General features: G+C 36.5%; 3 protein-coding genes across 5 annotated transcripts in view; 1 reads left to right on the forward strand and 2 right to left on the reverse strand.

Annotated features, from left to right (window-relative positions):
• Nucleotides 1–7,067, forward strand: part of LOC107722581 (ADAMTS-like protein 2) — a 23,120-nt gene extending 16,053 nt beyond the window's left edge. The window contains exons 14-18 of the mRNA XM_016530994.1: nt 1,198–1,353; nt 1,454–1,624; nt 2,383–2,559; nt 4,657–4,801; nt 6,627–7,067. Of these exons, the coding sequence (XP_016386480.1) occupies nt 1,198–1,353; nt 1,454–1,624; nt 2,383–2,559; nt 4,657–4,801; nt 6,627–6,748 (771 nt within the window). The 3' untranslated portion in view covers nt 6,749–7,067. The remainder of the gene's footprint in view (nt 1–1,197; nt 1,354–1,453; nt 1,625–2,382; nt 2,560–4,656; nt 4,802–6,626) is intronic.
• Nucleotides 7,068–9,314: 2,247 nt separating this feature from the next.
• LOC107722511 (putative ferric-chelate reductase 1) lies at nt 9,315–12,472 on the reverse strand. The gene is given in 6 exon segments (XM_074560118.1): nt 9,315–9,413; nt 9,638–9,730; nt 9,732–9,763; nt 9,968–10,158; nt 12,340–12,344; nt 12,446–12,472. Coding segments are annotated over 6 exon segments (447 nt in total).
• A 2,447-nt stretch (nt 12,473–14,919) lies between these two features.
• The window catches only part of agla (amylo-alpha-1, 6-glucosidase, 4-alpha-glucanotransferase a), a 29,907-nt gene continuing 21,769 nt past the window's right edge, over nt 14,920–23,057 (reverse strand). For all 3 annotated transcript variants that reach the window (XM_016530992.1, XM_016530991.1, XM_016530993.1), the window contains exons 24-34: nt 21,645–21,820; nt 21,336–21,438; nt 20,796–21,021; nt 19,818–19,929; nt 19,593–19,728; nt 19,347–19,459; nt 18,740–18,942; nt 17,161–17,258; nt 16,982–17,069; nt 16,766–16,899; nt 14,920–15,525 (exon numbers count right to left, since the gene is read on the reverse strand). In XM_016530992.1, coding sequence (XP_016386478.1) covers nt 15,408–15,525; nt 16,766–16,899; nt 16,982–17,069; nt 17,161–17,258; nt 18,740–18,942; nt 19,347–19,459; nt 19,593–19,728; nt 19,818–19,929; nt 20,796–21,021; nt 21,336–21,438; nt 21,645–21,820 — 1,507 coding nt within the window. In that variant the 3' untranslated portion in view covers nt 14,920–15,407. The remainder of the gene's footprint in view (nt 15,526–16,765; nt 16,900–16,981; nt 17,070–17,160; nt 17,259–18,739; nt 18,943–19,346; nt 19,460–19,592; nt 19,729–19,817; nt 19,930–20,795; nt 21,022–21,335; nt 21,439–21,644; nt 21,821–23,057) is intronic.

The raw sequence follows: 23,057 nt of genomic DNA on the forward strand, positions 1-23,057 counted from the left end.
GGTCGCCAGAGCCCTCGGCTCCACCCTGGCCCCCCGAATCCTCGGCATCCCCCTGGCTTCTGGTTGTCTGTCCGTCTCCGCCTCGGGCTCCTCCGCCGCCGTTTCTCGGCCCCCTGGATTCGGTGGCCATTCCTCCTCCCTCCGTCGGCTCCACCGTGGGCTGTCATCATGGCTGCGGCCTGGGTCACACCTGTATCCTCCTGTTCCAGCTCCCTCCTGTCGTCTCCCTGGCTCCTCCCTCCGTCGTCACCTCCCTGGTCGCTGCCCGTCATCCTCCTCCCGGATATCCGTCCTCCTCCTGAGCCTCCTCCCAAGCTTCCACCTATGCCTCCCTCTGTTGTTGTCTACGGTACGAGGACGCGCCTTCCGGGAGGGGGGGCGATATGTCAGGATTATGGACCTGTTTTGCCCCTGTTTCGGTTCCGGTGTTTCCTTATTTGTTCTTGTTCTTGTCCTCGTTTAGTCTAATTAGTTTGATTATCATCCCATGCACCTGTGTTTCCCTTATTATCCCCTGTATTTAAGTCCATGCCTTTGCTTTCTGTGTTTGCCTTTGTATTTAAGTCTCTGCCTTTGCGTTCAGTGTTTGTCGGGTCTATTTGTTTTCTATGTGTGTTGCTCAAGCTCCTGTTGTGGATTATTCCCAGGGTTTCCTTGATTAAAGACTGTTAAACATTTCCTCGTGCCTCCAGCGTGCTCCCTGAACAGCGTAGCGTGACAATATTGGCGGTTTATTAGTACTTATAAAGCACATATACTACATGAGCATATTCTACATCCCTAATCCTACCCAATACCTAAACTTAACGACTACCGTACTAACTATTAATAAGCAGCAAATTCGTAGGTTATTGAGGCAAAAGTCATAGTTAATGGTTTGTTAATAACGAGAATCAGACCTTAAAATAAAATGTATTATATATTATAATAGTTTTATTCTTGTTTTAGTTGTAATTTGTATTTAATTTAGTAAACTAAATTAAAATGAGAACTAGATGAAAAAAAGTTTTTATATTTTATTATTTTTCCATTAACGATGATCATATTTCAAGTCATTAATTTTTTACATTTAAAATGTAAATGAAGTTTCAGATTTAGTTTTAATCAAGACCCAACAGTGAGTCAAATGCAAAAGTTTTAGTTTAGACCCACTAGTGCTTCAAACCAGACAGTAGTGGTTGTTTGTCATTCTGACAGTGTTCAGCGCGGTGCGGCGGTCGTGGAGTGAGGAGCCGTGAGGTGCGCTGCTCCATGGAGGCCAGACTCTGTAACGAGTCCACCAGACCAGTCAGCCAGAGAGAGTGCGAGGGGCCGCCCTGTGACCGCAGGTGGACCATCTCTGACTGGGGGCCGGTGGGTTTCAGAAAATGTCCTGTAAAATATGACAGAAATTTAAATAATTAGATTGTCCATTAAACATGATGTTATGTGTCTTTGATTTTCCCTCTCTAAGTGCTCAGGGCCGTGTGGGGAGGGCAGGATGAGACGCTATGTGGTGTGTAAGAACAGCAGTGGGAAGGTGATTTCTGATGGCCAGTGTGATCCAGAGCTCAAGCCGCTGGCCGTGCATCCATGTGGAGACAAAAACTGCCCCGCCCACTGGGTGGAGCAAGAGTGGGAACAGGTGAGCTGCCCTTATGTACTGCAGTTTATGGTAACTTTTCCCATCTATCTCCTATGCATTGCTATTTTAGCATTATTTATATGCTATTATAGTATTCATCAATATTTTGAGTTTGTATTTTTATATTTTCAGTTTTCATTTTCGTTTGTTTTAGTAATTATGTTGTGTGCTTTTATCATTTTTACTAGTTTTTTATATTTGTTTAGCTTCAATTTATATTTATTTCAGTTTATTTCTATTAATTGTATGGCACATATTTCAGTTCTCTTAATAATAGTTAATAAGTTAAATAAACTTAATAGTTTTATAATATTTTTTTCATCTTCATTTCAAGTAATGGAATAATGAATTGGTAACACTACAATAAGGTTCCATTTGTTGACATTAGATAACTACATTAGTTAACATGAAATAATAATGAAAAATACTTGTAAAGCATGTATTAATCTCAGTTAATATTAATTTCAACATTTACTGCTGCATTATTAAAATCCAAAGTTATATCTGTTAATATTAAAAAATGGTCATGAACTAAAAATGAACAGTTGTAGTTTTATTAACAAAGATTAATAAATACTATAACAAATGTATTGCTCATTTTTAGTTAATGTTATGCATTAATTAACATTAACTAATTAACCTTATTGTAAAGTGTTACCAACAATTTTAATAGTTTTTGTTTAATTTAACAATAACAGCACGGCTCCTATGTGTTTAATGAGCTGTTTACTGTAGTATTTTGTCTTGAACATTCCCAGTGTAATGCCACATGTGGCCGTGGGGTGAAGACGCGTCAGGTGGTGTGTGCAGGGCTGGAGGGTGGCGTCTTCAAGGAGTTCCCTGAAAGGATGTGTGACAGATCCCTCAGACCTGCGGACAGTGCGGCCTGTTTTGAGAGACCCTGCTCCAAGTGGTTCACCACATCCTGGTCCCAGGTTAGGAGGGGTTATTATAGTTTACCTGGTTTGGCTTCTTATTAAACTTTTTATGGTCTACAGAATTGAGGGGGTTTATGCCATGTATAGTGTATTCATTGCATTGGGATGTTGACACATTAGGTTCATACAGTGAAAATGATGATATAACATACTATGTATTACACAAAATATTTCTTATGCCATTTTTAAACAAATATTGTGTTCTTCAAATCAAGTTGTAAGACATAAAGTCACGTAGTGGGAAATAAAGTCTCGGTCACAATGATAAGAAATCAAGTCACAATTGTGAGACAAATTGCAATTGTGAGATAAGTGTGCTACACAGTGTTGGGGAGTAACTAGTTACATGTAACGGAATTATGTAATTTAATTACAAAATAAATGTAACTGTAATCTGTTATAGTTACTGAGAAAAAATGTGTAATTAAATGAGTTACTTATGAAAATGTTTACAATTACAAAGGGGGATTTAATTGATTTAAATAGGATTTGAATAAGAATAAGATTTGAGTTCAAAAACGGCATCATAACTATTAAAATATCTTATGAATTTAAATCTGTATTTAACCTCAAAAGTTAAAAGAGGTGCTAAAGTCTGATTTTGTGGTGGCTGTGCTTTAAAATGAAATTATTATCATTTTAATTCGAGTGAAGAAGGATTTTGAAAGTCTGACAGTAATTGGTGTTGAGTCCTACTGTAAGGTTAACCCTGCCTGCTTTAAAATGTTTAACAGTTAAAAACATTTGTTCGAAATTTAGAAAAGTAATCAAAAGTAATCAAATGTAATTATTTATATTACTTTAATAAAGTAATTGAAATGTTTACACTACTTATTACATTTTAAAAAGGGTAACTTGTAATCTGTAGCCTATTACAACCTTCCCAACATTGGTGGTACAATTTATTAGAAATGAAATCATGTGAAAAGATATAAAGTCAAAATAGTGAGATAAAGCCACAATTATGAGATATGGGAGTTAATTGCAATTAAAAGAAATAAGGCACAATTATAAGAAACTGCGGGATTTAAAGTGCCCCTATTATGGATTTTTGAAAATTACCTTTCATGCAGTGTGTAACACAGCTGAATTGTGTTGAAGTGAATGAAAACATCCTGCAAAGTTTTAAATCTGAAAGTGCACCGTGTATAAAGTTATTGTCTCTAAAAATAAAGAGTCGACTCTGAATCATTGTCCCGGTAACGCTGAACACAAAGCAGCACTGCGCTTACAAAGGCTGCTTTATGAGGCATTATGAAATGAAAATGAGACCAATCGGACCAATCACCGCAGATTAGCGTCACGCAAAGTAGGGGTTTGGGAAAATTAATTGTTAAACAAATTGTTTGGGAGTCGTTGAGCAAATAAGGTAAAAATAAATGCATATTATAAGACAATGAAAGTGTTTTTTGACCTTGCATGCATGTCAACCTGTTGTTGGGGACTCCCAAAACCAAAATATGAACCTTTCATTACCCATAATAGGGGCACTTTAAAGTCGCAATTATGAGTAATTTGTGTGAGACAATATAAAGTTAAAATTGTGAGATAAAGTGAGGACTCACAAAATGTGAGATTTAATTGCAATTACAAAATAAAAAAGCTGCAATTACAAGAAAGTTGTAGTTTTGAGAAAAGAAATAAAGTTGGGAGGCAATATAAAGTCAAAATTGTGAGAAAAAGATTTAACTGCAATCACGAGAAATAAAAGTTGCAATTTCAAGAAAAGTCACAGTTGTGAGAAATAATGTTGAAGTTACAAGAAATAATATCTTAATTCTGAGATGTAAAATCTCAATAGTGAGCTCAAGAACATATTCTATGTGAACGCCTCCTAAAGCTGCAGTCATTTCACAAGTGAAATTCAGTCATTTCAATAAGAATCCGCACATGTGAGTTTCATGTGAGAGCAAAAAAATTTCCCCACATTTTTGTTTGTGTTTAAGTTGCTCATACAAATTTGCCTTGTTGACCAACAGAAAGCTTGGTTTAAAAGTGACTTTTGCACATCACTTTGAGAGTGATTTATCTGTTCTGGATAATGGCTCATTGAAATGTTTGCCTCTCACATGTGTTTGTGTCTGTGCCCTGCAGTGCAGTAAGACATGTGGGATTGGAGTGCGTGTGCGAGAGGTGAAGTGTTATCAAGGAGAAGAACTGGGCCATAGCTGTGATTCAACACTGAGACCAGAGGCCAGGCAGAGCTGTGAGGTGCAGCCCTGCACTACTGAGCCACCAGGTACTGTTATAGCAAACCACAGCACTACATGTACAAACGAACTGAGGTCTCCCATCTAAGCTTGGCTACGCATTGCAGACTTTCAACAAGACAGGCCTTGAGTGAGTTGAAAAGAAATCCAATCTATCTTTATTTGGAAAGATGCTGTAAGCACGCACCCTGGCATGGCTGTTATTTGATCATGCCAGTTGTAAGTAGTTTACGCTGTACCTTTTAATGAAACACAGCAACGAGTGTGTGTTAAAACGCTCGGCTCAATTAAAAGCACATGTGAATCTATCTTGGCTCAACACAAGCTAATTCCTGTGAAATTTAGACCAGATTAATGCTTTGTTGTTTTTAATCTTTGCAGGGCAAGTGCATCATGCATGTCATCAATTTGGCAGCTAGTTTTGTGTTTTTGGACAACAATGACATTCCTTGTTCTGCATTAGAGATTTAGTAGGGAGAATATGGTACAGTCCTGCGGTTACTGATGTTCATTGAGATATACTTAAAGCATGTTTCTTGACATCTCTGCAAAGATTTGGGTTACATGGGTGAAGTGTGTACACTATCTATCTATCTATCTATCTATCTATCTGTCTGTCTGTCTGTCTGTCTGTCTGTCTATCTATCTATCTATCTATCTGTCTGTCTGTCTGTCTGTCTGTCTGTGTCTGTCTATCTATCTATCTATCTATCTATCTGGGATTTTAACATGGGAATAAATAAATAAATATAAATATTTAAATGTATTATATTATATTATATAACATTACACAATTATTTAAATATATAAATATATAATATTTATTTATTTATTTATTTTACTTGCTAGTTTTTTCAGTTAAAGAGATTTTAACCTGGGGAAAAAAATAAATGTAAATATTTAAATATATGTATTTATTTATAACTAATAAAGCTTTCACTGCTATTAAACTTAAATGTATGTATTATGCTATTAAAGTAGTATTTTTTTTACATGAGGAAAAATAAATATAAATATTTAAATGTATGTATTTATTATATAACTTTTAAACATTGAAAAAATACATTTACATATTTTATTTATTCATAATATTATCTTTGCTATTGAGATTTTAACATTTAAAAAATAATTGAAATATTACAAAAAATACATTTCAATAAATTATTTGATATTTATTTTGTATTTAATACAAATTAATTCATGATGTAATTGTGTTTTCACATACTTTATGTCTTTTTAAACAGTCTATTTCTTATTTTTCTCCCAGCTGAGGATGCTTGTCAGGATAAAGCGACAGCTAACTGTGCCCTTGTCCTGCGGGTGAAGTTGTGCACTCACTGGAACTACAGGAAGGCCTGCTGTCTGTCCTGCAAGAACAAGAGCCAGTGAAGGCTGTCTGGCTCCTCACTGTGGCCTTGCAGTTAATGTGAAGACCCTCCTCCACATACTGGACGCACTGAACCCAGAACTGTACCTCTCCCTGACCATATCCAGCCCTCCAACCCCACTGCTGTCAATATCTCCTCCACAAAGAAAGGTGCTATATCAAAAGGGCAATGGCCCTGGTCGTGGTCCTGCACATGAGGAAAAATAAATATAAATATTTAAATGTATGTATTTATTATATAACTTTTAAACATTGAAAAAATACATTTACATATTTTATTTATTCATAATATTATCTTTGCTATTGAGATTTTAACATTTAAAAAATAATTGAAATATTACAAAAAATACATTTCAATAAATTATTTGATATTTATTTTGTATTTAATACAAATTAATTCATGATGTAATTGTGTTTTCACATACTTTATGTCTTTTTAAACAGTCTATTTCTTATTTTTCTCCCAGCTGAGGATGCTTGTCAGGATAAAGCGACAGCTAACTGTGCCCTTGTCCTGCGGGTGAAGTTGTGCACTCACTGGTACTACAGGAAGGCCTGCTGTCTGTCCTGCAAGAACAAGAGCCAGTGAAGGCTGTCTGGCTCCTCACTGTGGCCTTGCAGTTAATGTGAAGACGCCTCCTCCACATACTGGACGCACTGAACACAGAACTGGCCATATCCAGCCCTCCAACCCCATTGCTGTCAACCTCTCCTTCATAAAAAAGGTGCTATATCAAAAGGGCACTGGCCCTGGTCGTGGTCCTGCAGGGACCCGGTAAAGGCAGCTCCTGTAACTGGACTGCAGAGGAGCCGTGGGTCTACTGATGATAGAGACACACAGTCCTCTGATCAAACAACTGTAATGTGTACTGTACAAGCCTTGATTCTGCTCTTACACACTTCGAAATAAAAACACACACACCGTATGATATATGTACAAAGTTTTTTTTCATTTTGTTTTTGTTGGTCTTCATTTTTGCTCTAGAAGAAGAAATAAAACTAAAGAGATTTTGAGATCTGGGTGGTGTTTTTTCCATACATGCATGTTCAGTATTTTCATGCTTTTGTCATAAAATATTCTTAACATTTGATACAAATCCATTTATGTCATACAAGCTTCATTATATACAGTAAATATAAATATAACAGTAGGGTACAATGAGGCCAGTATGTTGCTCTATGAAAAGAAACATTATTTATATATTAGAATGTAAAATCAATATATTATTAAAATATTATTTCATATATTATGGAACCAAATGTTTTTAGTCCCATTGTACTTCAACAAATATATAACATGACTGAATATGAAATATGAAAATTTTCACCCAGTTTTTATATAATTGCCAGCAGAGGTAAAAGAAGAATATTGATTGTGAGAGACACTGATGGACTAGAGTTGTGGGGTGGGGCGACTGTTGTATTTGTGCCCACGAATCTAACAGGATCACTTTGAACGCCAACCCAGAAGAGAGAGAAACTCTGCACAAATGTTGCCCTGCAAAGGCCATTAAATCCAATAAATTCAATGACAGAGAAAAACTGATACAAGAAAAAGCACTGTATTGAATAATTATTTGTTGAAAGCGTCTTTCAATGAGGCAAGTGAACTGTAAATCCTCTTGCAGAATTATGAAAGCAATGTTTAAAAAAAAAAAAAAAAAAACTTAATTTATGTATGTATGTATGTGTATGCATATATATATATATATATATATATATATTTGAAGTGGATCAAAACCTTTCATCAAAGTTGAAACCAAACCAAAATGCGTTCTTAGGACAACTTTAATGAACTTTTTTGATCCACTTTAAATGTTGACTACTGTGTGTGTGTGTGCGTGTGTGTGTGTGTGTGTGTGTGCGTTTAACCTTCATCCTTCCCTCGGGTCATTTTGACCCGGAATTTTTAAAAGATTGAGTGTTCATCTGAGTGGTACAAGTCTTTGTGACTTTTGTTCCATTTGAATTTTGAACACACAAATAAAAATTTGAGTGGATTCGAGGATTTATGTGGCAGTAATTTAAATGTAAATGTAAATTTTGTATAAATCCTTCCCTCACGGGTAATTTTGACCCAAACCATAGGAATGAATGGAATGTCGAAAAAAATGCATTTTTTTCATTTAATTTTGTCACACTTGAACATGGATCACACACACACAAAAAGAGTGGATTCGAGGATTTTATGTGGGTGTAAAAACAAATCCTTCCCTCGTGCCAATTTGACACGCCATAGGAATGAATGGAATGTCGAAAAAACATTTTTATTAGATTTTTAAAAAAAATACAAAATCTGACACAATCCAGAAAAAAATTATATCCAAACGAAGGGCTGAGGCTAGAATATTCCCAAGGCAAAAACACTTACATACCCCCCCCCCACGCATGCACACACATAGAGACACATTATAACACGCGTGATTAAAGAAAACAAGGTACATTATAAATTAAATTAAATAAAAATCACCAAAAAAATAATTTAAAAAACCTTACATAAACATTAAGAAAAAAAAAAAGATCAATATAAGCTCTCTGGACCAAAAAAAAAAAAAGTTTCATATTAGGCCTTCAAGTCATTTTGACCCGCGAGGGAAAGATTTGTTACAAAACGTGGGGGAAGGATGAAGGTTAAACATTTGTCATGAAATTTAGTTCAGAATATCAGAATACTAAAAAATATTACAAAACAAAAAAGAACAATGCTGTTCAACTCTGTTATTACACCAAAGGTTGTAAACTAGTGCCGTCAAATGATTAATCGCATCCAAAATAAAAGTTTTTGTTTACATAATATATGTATGTGTACTGTGTATATTTATTATGTATATATAAATACACATACACATACAGTATATATTTTGAAAATATTTACATGTATATACATTTATATATTTATATTCTTATATTTTATATTATATATAAATATATTTAACATATAAACATAACATATTTTTCTTAAATATATATATATATACATGTGTTTGTATTTATATATACATAATAAATATACACAATATATACACACATATATTATGTAAACAAAAACTTTTATTTTGGATGCAATTAATCGCGATTAATCGTTTGACAGCACTATTGTAAACATAATAAAAGTAAATATTAGCAAAATACAATGAACACAGGTGGAATAAGTTTTACCTGAACCGAATATCTGCGTTGTTGTTGTTAGGAGCTTTCCATAGAGCCACAATAGTTGATTTGTTAACACTTGAAGTGTGACTGACAGCTGAGCCCTGAAAGATAAAGAATGCTGGTTCACATCAGTGTGTACAATACTGTCTGCATTTCCAAATGCTGCTATATATAAATATGTATCCAGACACTTCAGCAGAGATAAATAAAGTAATGCAAAGCAAAACTTCTTTCTTGAAAGAAGTTTCCCAAAATCATAAAGGTTTGGACGACATTACGGTAAGCAAATGATGACAGAATGTTCATTTTTAAATAAACATCTTACCGTTGTTCCACAGTTGAGTAATTGAGCATCGCTTCCTGTGACTGTAAAAGTTCCTACTGGACCCGTCTCATCCCTGGCCTGAAGAAGAAAGCCCCCGAAACCCCATCTCATTTGCTTGCAATGTCACTGCCAAAAAATAAAACAGTGATGTGAACTTTGAATTGTGGACTTGGGAGAAACTGACTCATACATTCACTAAAAATCACAAGACAGCAGTTGCTTAAACGCCATTGCCAGAATGGCTCTAGTATCATGTGTTTGCAGACGCCACTTTGTTTGATATTTTGTATGAAATTCAATTTATATATTTTTACAGGTCCTGTCACAAACCTGTGATCACCTGACCCTCTGTGTAGTTTGAGACGTCTGTGGTGACTCTATATGGAGGTTCTAATATAGAGGCAGGATTATTTCTATGATTAGGAGTCATAGATGTGCATGCCGGAGTCACCTCTCCATTGCTGTATGCAGTTACAGCATGAAGATTCAGCCCCAAAACCAGGATGAGAAACTGTTTAAATCTAATCTAAAACCGGATAAATCAAAAAGATTTCAATTTTAATGGCACATTGACAACAATTACAAATAATAACATTGACAATTATTGACATTTTAATGACATTTAGTGCACTATTTTGGTTCCAGTTAATGTTTTAACCATGCAAGAGTTACTAACCTTCACAAAATCAAACAGCGATATTGAGTTGCTTTCCAGAAAATATCGGTACAGCTGATGTGTGTCAGGAATAAGAGGGTTTTATATGTGCTTGATACTAGGAAGGTAAACAATGAGCAGACAGAAAAACATCCTTATTGATAGGGGAAAATCATAAAGTAAAGGGAGTGGATATGTGAAGTATAAGCAAGTGAAAATGGCGAATTATGAAGAAATAAATAAAGGTGGTTATTTGAATTATGAGGAAATAAAACCTGTAACTCTTTCAAGTCTGTTGTGCTTCTTAGATGTGTAATAATGGATGAATGGAGTTCAGTGCTCACATAAAACTAACAGAGATCACATGAATGTGCATTCTGGTGTTATAGATTATATTCCATTTACATGCCACACGTGAGTACATTTTATTGGACAAAATTCTTGCTATAAGAAGTCTGATTCATCACGTGTAAATGGGTTGCCAGGTTCCTTGGCCTACTTTCAGTCATTTAACTAAAAAACAGACGGGCCTACAGTATATTAGCTTTGTAGAACCCTTTGTAGAACCATGTGTTTATATATAGTGTATATAGCACATAATTTAGCAGTTCAATTTTCAGCAGTTTTAAGCTGCATTTTTTTAAAATAAAGCTTTAAAGTCCCCCTGTAGTGAAAATCAAGTTTTTAATGTTGTTTAGTATCATAACCCGTGGCAACAGTGTAAACGTAGCCCGGAGTCAGACCCACCTCTCCCGCATCGGCATCTGCACTCATTTAAATATGTAATTTTGATGATCAAAGATAAGTTTTAAGGGATAAAATATTTGACTACAGGGGGACTTTAAGAAGTATAACCTAACAACAAGCTCCAAAGTTGAACAGCATGGCAAATTTATTTTAAATTTTATTTAATGTGAATTATTGAAAAATATAGGCCTACTCTATCTTTAAAATAGAATCTATGCATTTATTATTACAGTCCATTTTTATAGCCCTGTGTCAGGACATGGACTACAGTATGCATGTTCTAAAAGATATTAAGCATATAATCTTGTGGCTTTCAGGACAATTTCTAAGATGAATGTTAGGATATATTTAGTGAACATGAAATTTTGACGTGTTTGAAATATAAATCAAATAAAGCTTTGCTCTGTGGGAAATCCTAACACTTGCTGAATGAGAGTAAATGCACCAATCACAATACATGAAAACCCTGAAAACTAGAGCACAATATAAAGTTGGGACACACGCTACGCATTCACAGTCACAAATAAGAGATTTTACACCCACTTGAAATTCAATCAGTCTGTATTTATGGGATAGATATTTCCTTTCTCAAGAAAGAGCCGTCAAACTACTTCACAGTTCCACTGCTGCTTCTGGAGGAGCAAACATCTCACTCTTACACAGTAAGTTTACTTTGCGGTCTTTGAATGAGAATCTAACTGCTGAAGAACACTCAGTAATTTAAGAAAAAAAATTACAATAGAAGAAGAAAGGGTTAATTTTTAACCATTTTATTGGTTACACGGCTTCATAATTGATGGCTACAAAAACATGCATGTAAATGAACAAATTTATTTTTTATTTTGCTTAATTATCTTTAAGTTCTCAGATCTCTAAGTTCTCAGATCTCAAACTCTGTTTACCATTTCATGCTGTTTGATCAATCAATCAATCAATCAATCAATCAAGATAAATAAGCATGTGTTGTTGTTTTTTTGATGCACGTTGCAATTCTCCTGCTGTTGTGTGTTTGTTGTGTGAGGAGGGTCACAGCTTACCCCGATGGGCAAGTGGAGGATTCCTGTCAAAGCATGAACCCCAACCACACTGATTTTAAGTCCCAAATAAGCAGCTCTCTTTACAAAGTCTCTGTGAACAGCACCACATTCACACCAGGACAAACCATCACTGGTGAGGGCAGTTTCTAACTGCTGCTGCTTCTTTATGGGTTTTTAGACATTAGGCTTTTAATTAAAGTTTATTGGTAATCCATTGTTAAAGGAATAGTTAACCCAAAAATGTAAAGTTTCTGAAAATTTACTCACCCTCAGGCCATCCAAGATGTATATGAGTTTGCATCAACAAGGGGTCCTCTGCAGTGAATGGATGCTGTCAGAATGAGAGTTCAACCAGCTGGGAAAAACTACACAATCCACAACATGACTCCAGTCCATCAATTAACATCTTGTGAATTCAAAAGCTGGATGTTTGTAATAAACAAATGGATCATTAAGGCATCTAAAATATAACATTGCTTTCTCCAGTAAAAGTTATCTCAAGCACTGTTTACAAGCAAAAACAGTCCAAAACAGTTCCAAACAAATATATTGGTGGATTTTGATACGAGTGGACAACATTGGATGGACCTTTTCACTGGAGGAAGCGTTATTATTAAGGAGTGGTATTTTGGCCAGAAATGACAGTTCTGTCAGGACCACTATCGTCAAAGATGATTGACAATTAGCATACAGTTTGGATTGGCGGTATGGTTCTGTTCTGGGCAAGAACTCCCTGCGCATCCATGCAGCCTAGCATGAATGAGAGCAGGGAGAGCAGCGATAAGCCCCCAGGGTAAACAGAACAGAACCAACATAAATGTATTGCAGATCGTTAAAGTTCAATAATATTATCCTTATATATGAATGCTTAGATAGGTGTCGTATTCCCATAGGTTGATGGGGATCAGCTGATGCGAGCTTGACTAAAGTGACCTGCCAGAACTAACGCTACGCTAGATTTTAAAGTTAAAATGATGGAGTCATGTGAATTACTTATTGTTATGCTTTTATCAGCAGTGCACCCATTCACATTGGTGAGCAATGATGGCCTGATGGTGAGTACATTTTCAGCAAATTTTCATTTTAGGATGAACTATTCCTTTAAATGAGTGAGATTTTTAAAGATGGACAAGCACAGACTTCCTCTTATGTTGATGTTTTTCCTATTGAAACAGGCTTTTCAGGCAGATCATATCAAATAACTAGACATATCAAAGAATAGCCAATGGACTATTGTTACATCACAACCATGAGCCCGATCTGCTACATGCTAATCAGTTGCAGATGGTATTGGGGGAGCGACTTTTTCATTTCATTCGTTTTCATTCTTCCTGCATTTGATTGGACAAAAATCTGCACAGTGCAGGATGAATCATCATTTTATTTTCCAGAAAAAGAAAGACTAATTTTAAATGTGTATATCAATCAATTAATTAATATATATATTTTTTTAAATTTATGAGTACATTCTCCAAGCAAATCTACCTTAACACTTTGAAATTATGCTATATTATTAAGCGTAATTTCCAACAATATCATGGCAATTTGTAGCCATTTTACATTTTGGTGAATCGGTGGCTAATTTGTAGGAATTCATACACATTTGTACAATTTCATTCACTATATCTGTTTACATTTTTTTTGTTTTTTTTTTACGAAAACACCACCTTGTAAAATAGCTGTTTTCCTGTCAGATGTACTTGGTAATTTCATGGTCTCATATTATTACCATTGTAGTTTCCTCAGTGATGAAAAGCTCATGATTATGTAAGCAGCAGGGGTCAACTCAAGTTATGCCAACAGACCTGGAGAGGTCAATACACATCTCTGTGTTTAACTCTCAGTAACCCTGCAGGCGGCAGAGAATGCCTCCGAATTCCAAGGCTTCATGTTACAGGCTCGAGAGGTGGGCGGAAAAACTGCAGTGGGACGCTTTACATCAATAAATATCAACCAATCCCGTGCCCTGAACTGCTTCAACATAGAGGTGCTCTATTGTTATTTTAAGATGGAGCTAATGCATTCAATTTCTCATTCCTATTCTATGCAGACATTTAAATATTAGCTGCAGTATTTGCTTTAACGCTAAAATGAGGCATGAGTCATGGAAACGCTCTGATTTTGGCCTTCAGAACTCAACTCTCAGCCAAGCATCTGCAGACAAGAAATCCCAGTTTGAGGCTACATGGGAAGCACCGGCAAACTCCTCCTTGGGTGACATTCAGTTCTTGTATGTGTTTAACTCTTGTTTAAACAGGAAAATACACTTATAATCTTCTCAAATGAAACACTATTATTTCAATGCCCTTCCAGTGTGACGTTTGTCAAAGACTATACATCTTTTTGGACCATGGTGAACAGCTCTACAATTCGCATTCAATCCTCTACAACAATAAAGCCACCAACTGCTTCTCAGCAAACTAGTTCTTTACCAGCGAGCATTCTAATAGACATGCTCCTATTTTCTCATAATCAGGTACTTGATTGTTCTTTTATGTTTTTTTTTAACAGAACTCCAGCCACAAAAACAGACATTTGAGTGCAGTGTGGCTCAATGTTGATTCTCCATGCACTAATTTTGCACTCACTTTTACTTTTGATCAACCTTTGATCATTCTAACTAGTTTTATATGAAAACACTCTGATGTTTTAGATTAAAAGCAATACAACTTGATAATAAAAGTTTTTACAGCATTCATAGAATATAGCTACGCAATAACTGTGGAGAATGTGCATACTTTAAATATGTAATAAAATAAATAATTGGCAACGAAAATGTCGGTGCTTTCTGAATAAAAACAAAAAGTTATAGTTTAAAAATAATATTTTCCAGATACTCAGTCTTCAAACATTCTTATTTATTTCTCATCTATCCGTTTTTAGTTTTCCTAATTATTCATTCATTCAATGTGGAAACATGCAAACAAAAACATATAGTGAGTTTCAAAAGTAACCTTACATCACAGTGAAAGATGTTTGTGTGCAAAGAAGTAGGACAAACACTACACATTAACTAATTATAGGTTATACTAGACATGTTCGGAATATTCTGACAGAATAACATCAACATTTTAATGACGTACCTCAGCTACATAAAGGGCAAACTCACAGTCTCTAGTAGTCTAGTAGAAGCTGGATGAGCAAGGGAGGGGAACATGAGGAACAAGGAAATCTCATTCTAATTCTGAAGTACAGGATGTTGTGTTGTACTTTACACTCTATCAGCTATGAGCTCAGGGTGGTAACGTGTCCTCAGACCTGTTTAGGTAAACGGCACTCAAACAAGATTGCACAGGAACACTTGTGGAAGACGAAGGTGCAGGATCTCTGCTCACAGATCATGAAGAACCTCAAGCACGGCGGCAAGAGACCAGGCCTGGGTTTCACAGCTAAAAGGGCAGTACTGGCCATTCTCATTAGTGAGCTCTGGCAGTCCCTTCCAGGATGACCTGAGGAACAGAAAACAGATAGATCCTGATTACATGGCCACATTATGCAGATTTGATCTCCATGCACAACATAAAATTTAATAGCGCATTAACTAGGGCTGCGTATCACCAGCAAAGTCACGATACGATATGTATCACGATACAGATGCCACGATGCGATACATATCACGATACGGGACTGCACTGAATTTCACTGCCTATATTATGCTCTATATATTCATTCTTTTTTAGAAACCTTGCACTTTTCTGCTAAATTTTAAACATTGTTCTTGTATTCAGATTAAGCGAGGTCCACTGCTGCACACGTGCCACAATATCGATACAGGGTCAGCTGTATCGATACTTGTATCGTCAAATCTCTGTGACAATACATCGTCGTATCGATGTATCGAACACAGCACTAGCATTAACCATGTGTTTTTACAAGCCATAATCATTTTGCAATCATTTATTATTCCTTCAACACTTAAAATGTTCAGCATAGTTTCTCAGTTGTCGAAACCGCATCTGTTTGGTGACTATAGTGGCATTGAAATTACACACTTCAGCTTTAAATTGAATGAAGAACAATAGCTGCGTTCCCATTACCATTCAATTTGTGCAAACTGAAATTGCGAATTGAAAATACGCCCAATGGAAATAAGTCAATTTCACAAAAACACCCATATATCGCAAAAACGTTTTTAAGCTTGCATGAGGTGGTTTTTCAGGCAATTCGAAAAAAAGAATATTTCGCAAACCTGCAATGGAAACAGTTTTTGAGCATTTACTACTACATCTCATTCGATTAAAAATAATAGGTAGTGCAGTGCCTGCATTATACGTAAACCTACCAACATCTGTTGCCATGACTTATCGCAAGAGGAAAAAAATGCTTTAGTCGCATAACATCGGTTAATAGAAACGGCGTCATTTCGCAATAGTTTTTTATCGACATTTATAAAGTATCGCAAAAGTTTTGTGCAAATCTGTAATGGAAATGCACCTAGTGACAGACCATTATATTGGCATTATATGTGTTGAAAATAGGTGTTTATTCATTTTTACAAAGTTGTGTACATCTCATTTGCTAACTTCAAATAACATTTTACAAAGTAATATTTGCAATATAAAAAAAGCGTCTGCTAAATGTCTAAATGTAAATATTCCAGCTATAAGTCATGACACCAGTGATTTTAAAACCCATTTTGGTCAACCAATGATATTGTTTACTGTTTATTGTTTATTGTTTAGCATTTACCTTTCCATGTGGACATAATGGAGAGAGAGGACATTCTTCACCAAATACACTGTTTCGTCATAGGTGTCTTTTCCAAGCTTCTTTGCAAAGTAGATCTTTGCACGGAGGAAGTAACCGATAGGCCAGAGCCACTCCTAATGAGGTAGATGTATAGAAATGTTAGAATCCTAAAGAAAGCTAAAATTGTGCTGATGAAGCAGTACAAATGGATCTTACAGGGCCTTGATGGTAGTTGAAGCCCCTGGCGAGGTTGTAGTTGTCATTTTCCAGAGAATTGTCATAAACACCACAGTAAACCATGTCACTATTCAAACAAACAAATCATGAGTCACACACAGGAAGAAGCAGGAAGAATGTTCCAGGTAATGCAGTATAATTCATTTAAGGACTCTCACTCTGGGTCTAAGGTCTTCATCCCAAGAGGGCCAAGCAATTTCTCTTCTGAAATGTTCAGTGCTTCCCAAGCATGCTCCACAGTAAACAGCTCTGGAGCCTAGGAAGGAAAACCATTAGAAATATACTAATTATTTATAACTATTAAAGGTGACATATCATGAAAATCCGACTTTTTCCGTGTTTAAGTGCTTAGGTACATTTTTTTTGTAAGCCTTTCTCTGCAAGCTTGTGAAAAAAGGAGCCGCTCAGATTTCGCTCCCCCCGTGACGTATAAAGGGGATCTTATTATATTATTACCGCCCCTTAAACTGCAAGTATCCACCCACGGCGCCACCATTGTATGGCGACAATTGACAGCGGTGTACCAGTTCTAATGCCATGACGAAAGTTTGAGCAAAGCATGCTAACTGTTCTGTCTTTGCCTGCATTGACGAGCACAGAACACTATTTAGAGTCCCGGCCTCAGAGGAGACAAGAGAGCAGTGGATTTACTGATTTATTTACTGTATATTACACTACACAGATCTAATATAAACGTGATTTCTTTCCCAGCTGTTTACCTTCACAGACATAACTGACTTTTTTTGTAACACGTGTGTTTTTAACATAAACTTTTGTGTATTTGACAGTTTAAGCCCAATAAGACATGAAAGAGAACTTAGTTTATTACTTGCATGCAGTGTGACAGACGCTTTCTGTGCGAGTGCTTCAGATTTGTGGGCTCAGAATACTGTATATCAGAAGTTTTAACTATTATGTTTTTTTTAGCAGATTATCTGAGGAACGAGCTGTAAAGGCACTGTGCTTTTCTAGAAAAGGGGGCGGGGAGCAGCAGCTCATTTGCATTTAAAGAGACATGCACCAAATCAGCGTGCTTCTGCTTCCACTCAAAATAGGCATTTTCAAAATTATATAATAAATGATCTGTGGGGTATTTTGAGCTGAAACTTCTGACACATTCTGGGGACATCTGAGACTTATATTGCATCTTGTAAAAAGGGGCATAATAGGTCTCCTTTAAGCTTTTACTCACTAAGTTAGATCCTCACCAGCCAAGGAAGCAGAAAGAATAATTTGCTTCCAAAACTAGATTTTCACTGATATTTTGAGCATTGTGATGGCTCATTTTTCCTACTCACATAAAAACATAGCATGTCACCAGTTTACAAAGACTTGATGTGAATGAACAACAATTTTAAATAAACTGTCAATCTGAGTAATTATGGTTGCTAATTATAAAATCAAATGAACATAAAACATAAAAACCGCTGTAAATAATTTTAGATTATGCTAAAAATCATTATAAAACACTATGAAATATAACAAATAATATATATATATATATATAGCAAATAAATAAATAAGCAAACACATAAATAATATATAAATAAATAGGCAAATAAACAAATAATAAAATAAATAAGCAAACATGCAAATAAATAGTAAATATATACATTTGCAAATAAATAACTAAGCAAACAAAAATAAAATAAAAATAAAAATATAAACATATTGGCTTTTTTGCCCTGAGATCTTTCAGATCAAATCAAGTGTGTTAGTTTTAGAACAAATCCTCACCACCACCATGGCAATGGGAAAGTTGGGTCTGAGCTGATAGTCACACCAGGGACTGGAGGCTCCGTAGCTGTCTTTGTAAATCCCCCGCTTATGAACCAACTCGGGATGCTTCTCATTGGGGTCATTGGACACGTAGAACATCTTCTCAAAATTCTGCTGGATTTTTCTGTCCCATTCTTCATAGGACATAGAGAGCTGTTTGCCTACAGGTATAACATAAATGTTTGTGATTAAGAGATTCTGTATTTGCACATTTGGAGTAAATTACAAATATTAGATTTGATCCAAAGCATAGGCAGATATCTTTTAAGGCAGCATCCTATGATTTTAAATGGAATCTCGGTAAGTGATGCTCACAATTAAATACAAATTAAATATAGCTTCCATTACTCTCAACTTGTCTGCCATCATGGATTAATTTTTTCACTGAACTTGTTGAATAACGCATCTAAGAAGGCAGCATCATTTTGCGTTCTACCTTTTTGAAACAGACTGCACATTGGGAATGTGCCTGATGATGCCTTAAAATGGCTGTGTAGAAAGGCAGATTGGTAAGTTTTGGAACAAACTAATGTTATGAGAACTAGTAAGGGCCATCTGAACTCACCGTCTTTGTGTATGGTCACACTATTGTAAGGAAAGAGCCCTAGTTTATGTAGCGCCACCAGCCAACGCAATGTAGATTTGCACAGACCCACTATTTCCACCGCTGAACCATCTCTGCATTAGGAACACAAGAGTCATATTAAATGATGGCAACAGACATAGAAAGTGAGACAGAGAAAATAGATCCACTTATAAATGGCATCTTATAAATATAATATATTTGGCTTTAAGAGATTTCAACACATGCCTGGGTGTAGCTGGTATCCCTTTGTTGCGGGCCCTCTCGCTTTCTCCCATTTTGTCCATCCAGGTCCCACAGTTGAACTGATTTCCACCATACACAAAGCCAGTGTCGGGGTTCACCTTGGCCACAATGTTGAAGCCTGAGAAGGTTTAGAATACAATAGATTCAACATTTTCTCAAAGAAATCTTGAAAAAAAAGTCCTAAAAAATGTTTTAAAAAGGGTTTACCTTCGTCTCTCATATTGTTGTCAATCTGTGGTCCGGCGTTCCTCTCTCTGAACTCTATACCCTGCATGTGGCGCTCCATGGCCTCATGAATGACCTCACACAGCAGCTGATCCTGCGGCATCACCGAAACAAAACAATACAGGTGTCATCTGGGTAACAGTGAAATCAAAATTTGCATTCACAATGCATTATATAGTCTATTATAACTACGATTAGGCGTCGACCAATTATCGGCCTGGCTGAATATTGGCACTGATATTAAGCATTTTTATGGTTATCGGTAACGGCTATTTTCAAAACCGATTTGCCGATAAAATAATTTAAAAGCATTTAAAGAAAATTTTTGTCAGAGACCTTGTAATTAATAATTTTTACAGCAATTTTCATTTTTACACCAGACATAATTAATTTAATTTAATAATAATAATAATTCAATAATTTATGCTTTTAGCAGACGCTTTTATCCAAAGCGACTTGCAGTGCATTCAGGCTATACATTTTTTACAAATATGTGTGTTCCCCTGGGAATTGAACCCACGACCTTCTGCGTTGCTAATGCAATGCTCTACCACTGAGCCACTGAATAATCTATATCGGCATCGTCCCTGAAAAACATATCGGTTGACCCCTACTGTAACTAAAATTGAATTTTTTTTTAAAGAAATTAATACTTTTAGACAGCAAGAACACAAAATTGATCAAATATGACAGAAATGTTTTCTAACATCATGAATGTCTTTACTATTATTACTCTCTACTATTTAAAATCAAATTTCGCCGTTTTTGCATTTTTCTATGACAGGACAGTAGAGATATGACAGGAAGTGAGTGGGAGAGAGAGATGGGGGGTGGGAACAGGAAAGGTCCACGAGGCGAGATTCGATCTCGGGACACCCGAAGCGCCATATGTCGGCGTGCTGCCCACAAGGCTATCGCCGCCAACTATGTTGTTCTTTTTAACTTTGGTGGTGTGCTCACCACAGTGCCAGCTGTCAGGGGTTTAGAGTCGTCTGTGGGGTACATCCTGGTCACAGGGCATTGGAGGATGTCAGTGCCGTTGGGTACCATAGTACAGTAGTCCTGAATGCACTGCAGCCACCACCATACCGCGTCACGGCAATTAAAACGGGCCCCTACACCCTCTCCCAGCAGGTTAGGAATCAATCCATGTCTCATTGTACCAGCAAAGGTCAGGATGATGTTCCTGTAAAGCAGGATGAAGAGGAAAGAAATGAACTGAGAGGGAGAAATCTCATCTCATCTCTAGAGACTCAAGAATATAATGATTTGATCTGTTTCTCAAATCTACGGTCATCCATAGAGGGGGGAAACTAATAAATTAAGCATATACTGAATTTACACCTAAACTTGCCAAAAATGTGGCCATCTGCACTGTTGCTGAAAAACTGATATGCTTTGAGAATCATTTTTGAATATGATGGCAATTCCCTGAATCAATATCAAACTGAGAAGTGGCTAAAGATTCTTATGCATTCTTGGTCTCAGTTAATTGAGTACCTGGCCTCCATGTGACGACCTGTGACCAGCATTAGTCCTCGCAGGGCGATGAATGTGTCCCTTCCCCAACAACGGAAGATTCCAGCGGAGAAATGAGGTAGGCCTGTGGAATGAAGAAATCATCAAGACCAAGAATAATAACAGATCAATGTACCAAGTCACTGTTAAGTTTAATCCTACAATCCTGTGTTAGCAGCCCAGATACTTTCGCTACTCGGCAAGCAACACTTAACAGTTCATATCCTCTGGCAACTTGTTGAACTTCATTCTGACATATTTAGGGTTTTCTGTGGGTTACTCTGGAGTCACCTGCAGCCATGGAAACACAGCACTGCTCCTTCTGCTTTGTGATCTCATTGAAACGGTAAGGCACATCACTCAGGGCTGGTGAGAGAGGTGGAAGAGCTGGAAAATGTCCAACAGCACACATTTGGACCGATCCGAGAGCCAACAGCTTCACAAAAGATGATCCATTCTGCACAAAACTAACACACACACACACACACACACACACAAAATAAGGGTAATCTTATAACAGCCCACAGAAACCTCTAGAATTATAGAAACTTGAGCATACTTTCAATCATAACAACTCTTAAAGTAGATTTTAACAGAATTTTATCGAAAAAAAAAAAAACAGAGTGTAGGTTTTGATCTTGGCAGACTGACATATGCTACGCTGCTGGCATAAGTGAAGGTTTAGTGCTGAAAAATGCTAATAATTACATGGATTAGGATTTGTACTGCTTCTGCAAATGAAAGGAGATAGAACCCCGTAGCAGATCTAGACTGGTGGTGCTGGGGAGGAGGAGGGCTAGAAAAAATTCACATGGCACATAGTACTGAAATGGACAAGGTTCAAAGTAAATAAATAGGTTGCTATATAACAGATTAATTGGCTGCGCCGCCGGCTTGTGAGAAACAATTAGCTACTCAAAAGAGAAAATAACTGTTTTTTTGAGGATGGATTTATAGTAATAATCATGAGGGGCTTTTACACCACGTAGTTCTACAAAATTAGTTCTAGGAACTAGCGAGCAGGGTGATTCCTAGAGAAACAATTTATCCCTTGGGCTGTTTTCCTGGTTGCATTTGCACCGGGAGCAGGAACTCTGTAGCGGCCGACAGCGATGTCTTTATTTGCAGCATTTAAAAACTTCAACAACCGGTGAATGGAGGACACCTTGATCGGAGCAGTTTTTGTTGTGTGTCATGGGTTTCGTGATAACGGAGATGGAATGTAAATGCACAATTTACATGATTGAAATAGCAAAAAGTTGGGCTAAGAGACAAAGTCTCCTATGACAACTTGCAGTGTTACATATCATCGAGGTTGAGAAAAGAACACAACACTGCAGAAAACAGGTAACTGCCATTATCGCTGTTTTCCATGTTTGTGAAGTAAATATGTTTACAAGGCTTTTTAAAAATGCAGGGTAGCCGGTGTTTCGTATGCATTTGGCCAATCAGCGTACACTTACATCACTGGTAGTTCCTATAGAACCGTTTTAGACCCTACTCTGAGGAGCTAATTTAGTTCCTCTAAACCAGTGATCCTCAAATCTGGCTCGCGAGATCCACTTTCCTGCAGAGTTTAGCTCCAACCCTATAATCAAACAAACCTACCTGTGATTTTCTATTGATCCTGAAGACATTGATTAGGAAACTCAGGTGTGTTTGATTAGGGTAGAGCTAAACTCTGCAGGAAAGTGGATCTCGCGA

This window comes from Sinocyclocheilus rhinocerous, unplaced genomic scaffold (genome assembly GCF_001515625.1).
Source record: "Sinocyclocheilus rhinocerous isolate Xijiao unplaced genomic scaffold, SAMN03320098_v1.1 scaffold541, whole genome shotgun sequence".
In the NCBI taxonomy this organism is placed as follows: Eukaryota; Metazoa; Chordata; class Actinopteri; order Cypriniformes; family Cyprinidae; genus Sinocyclocheilus; species Sinocyclocheilus rhinocerous.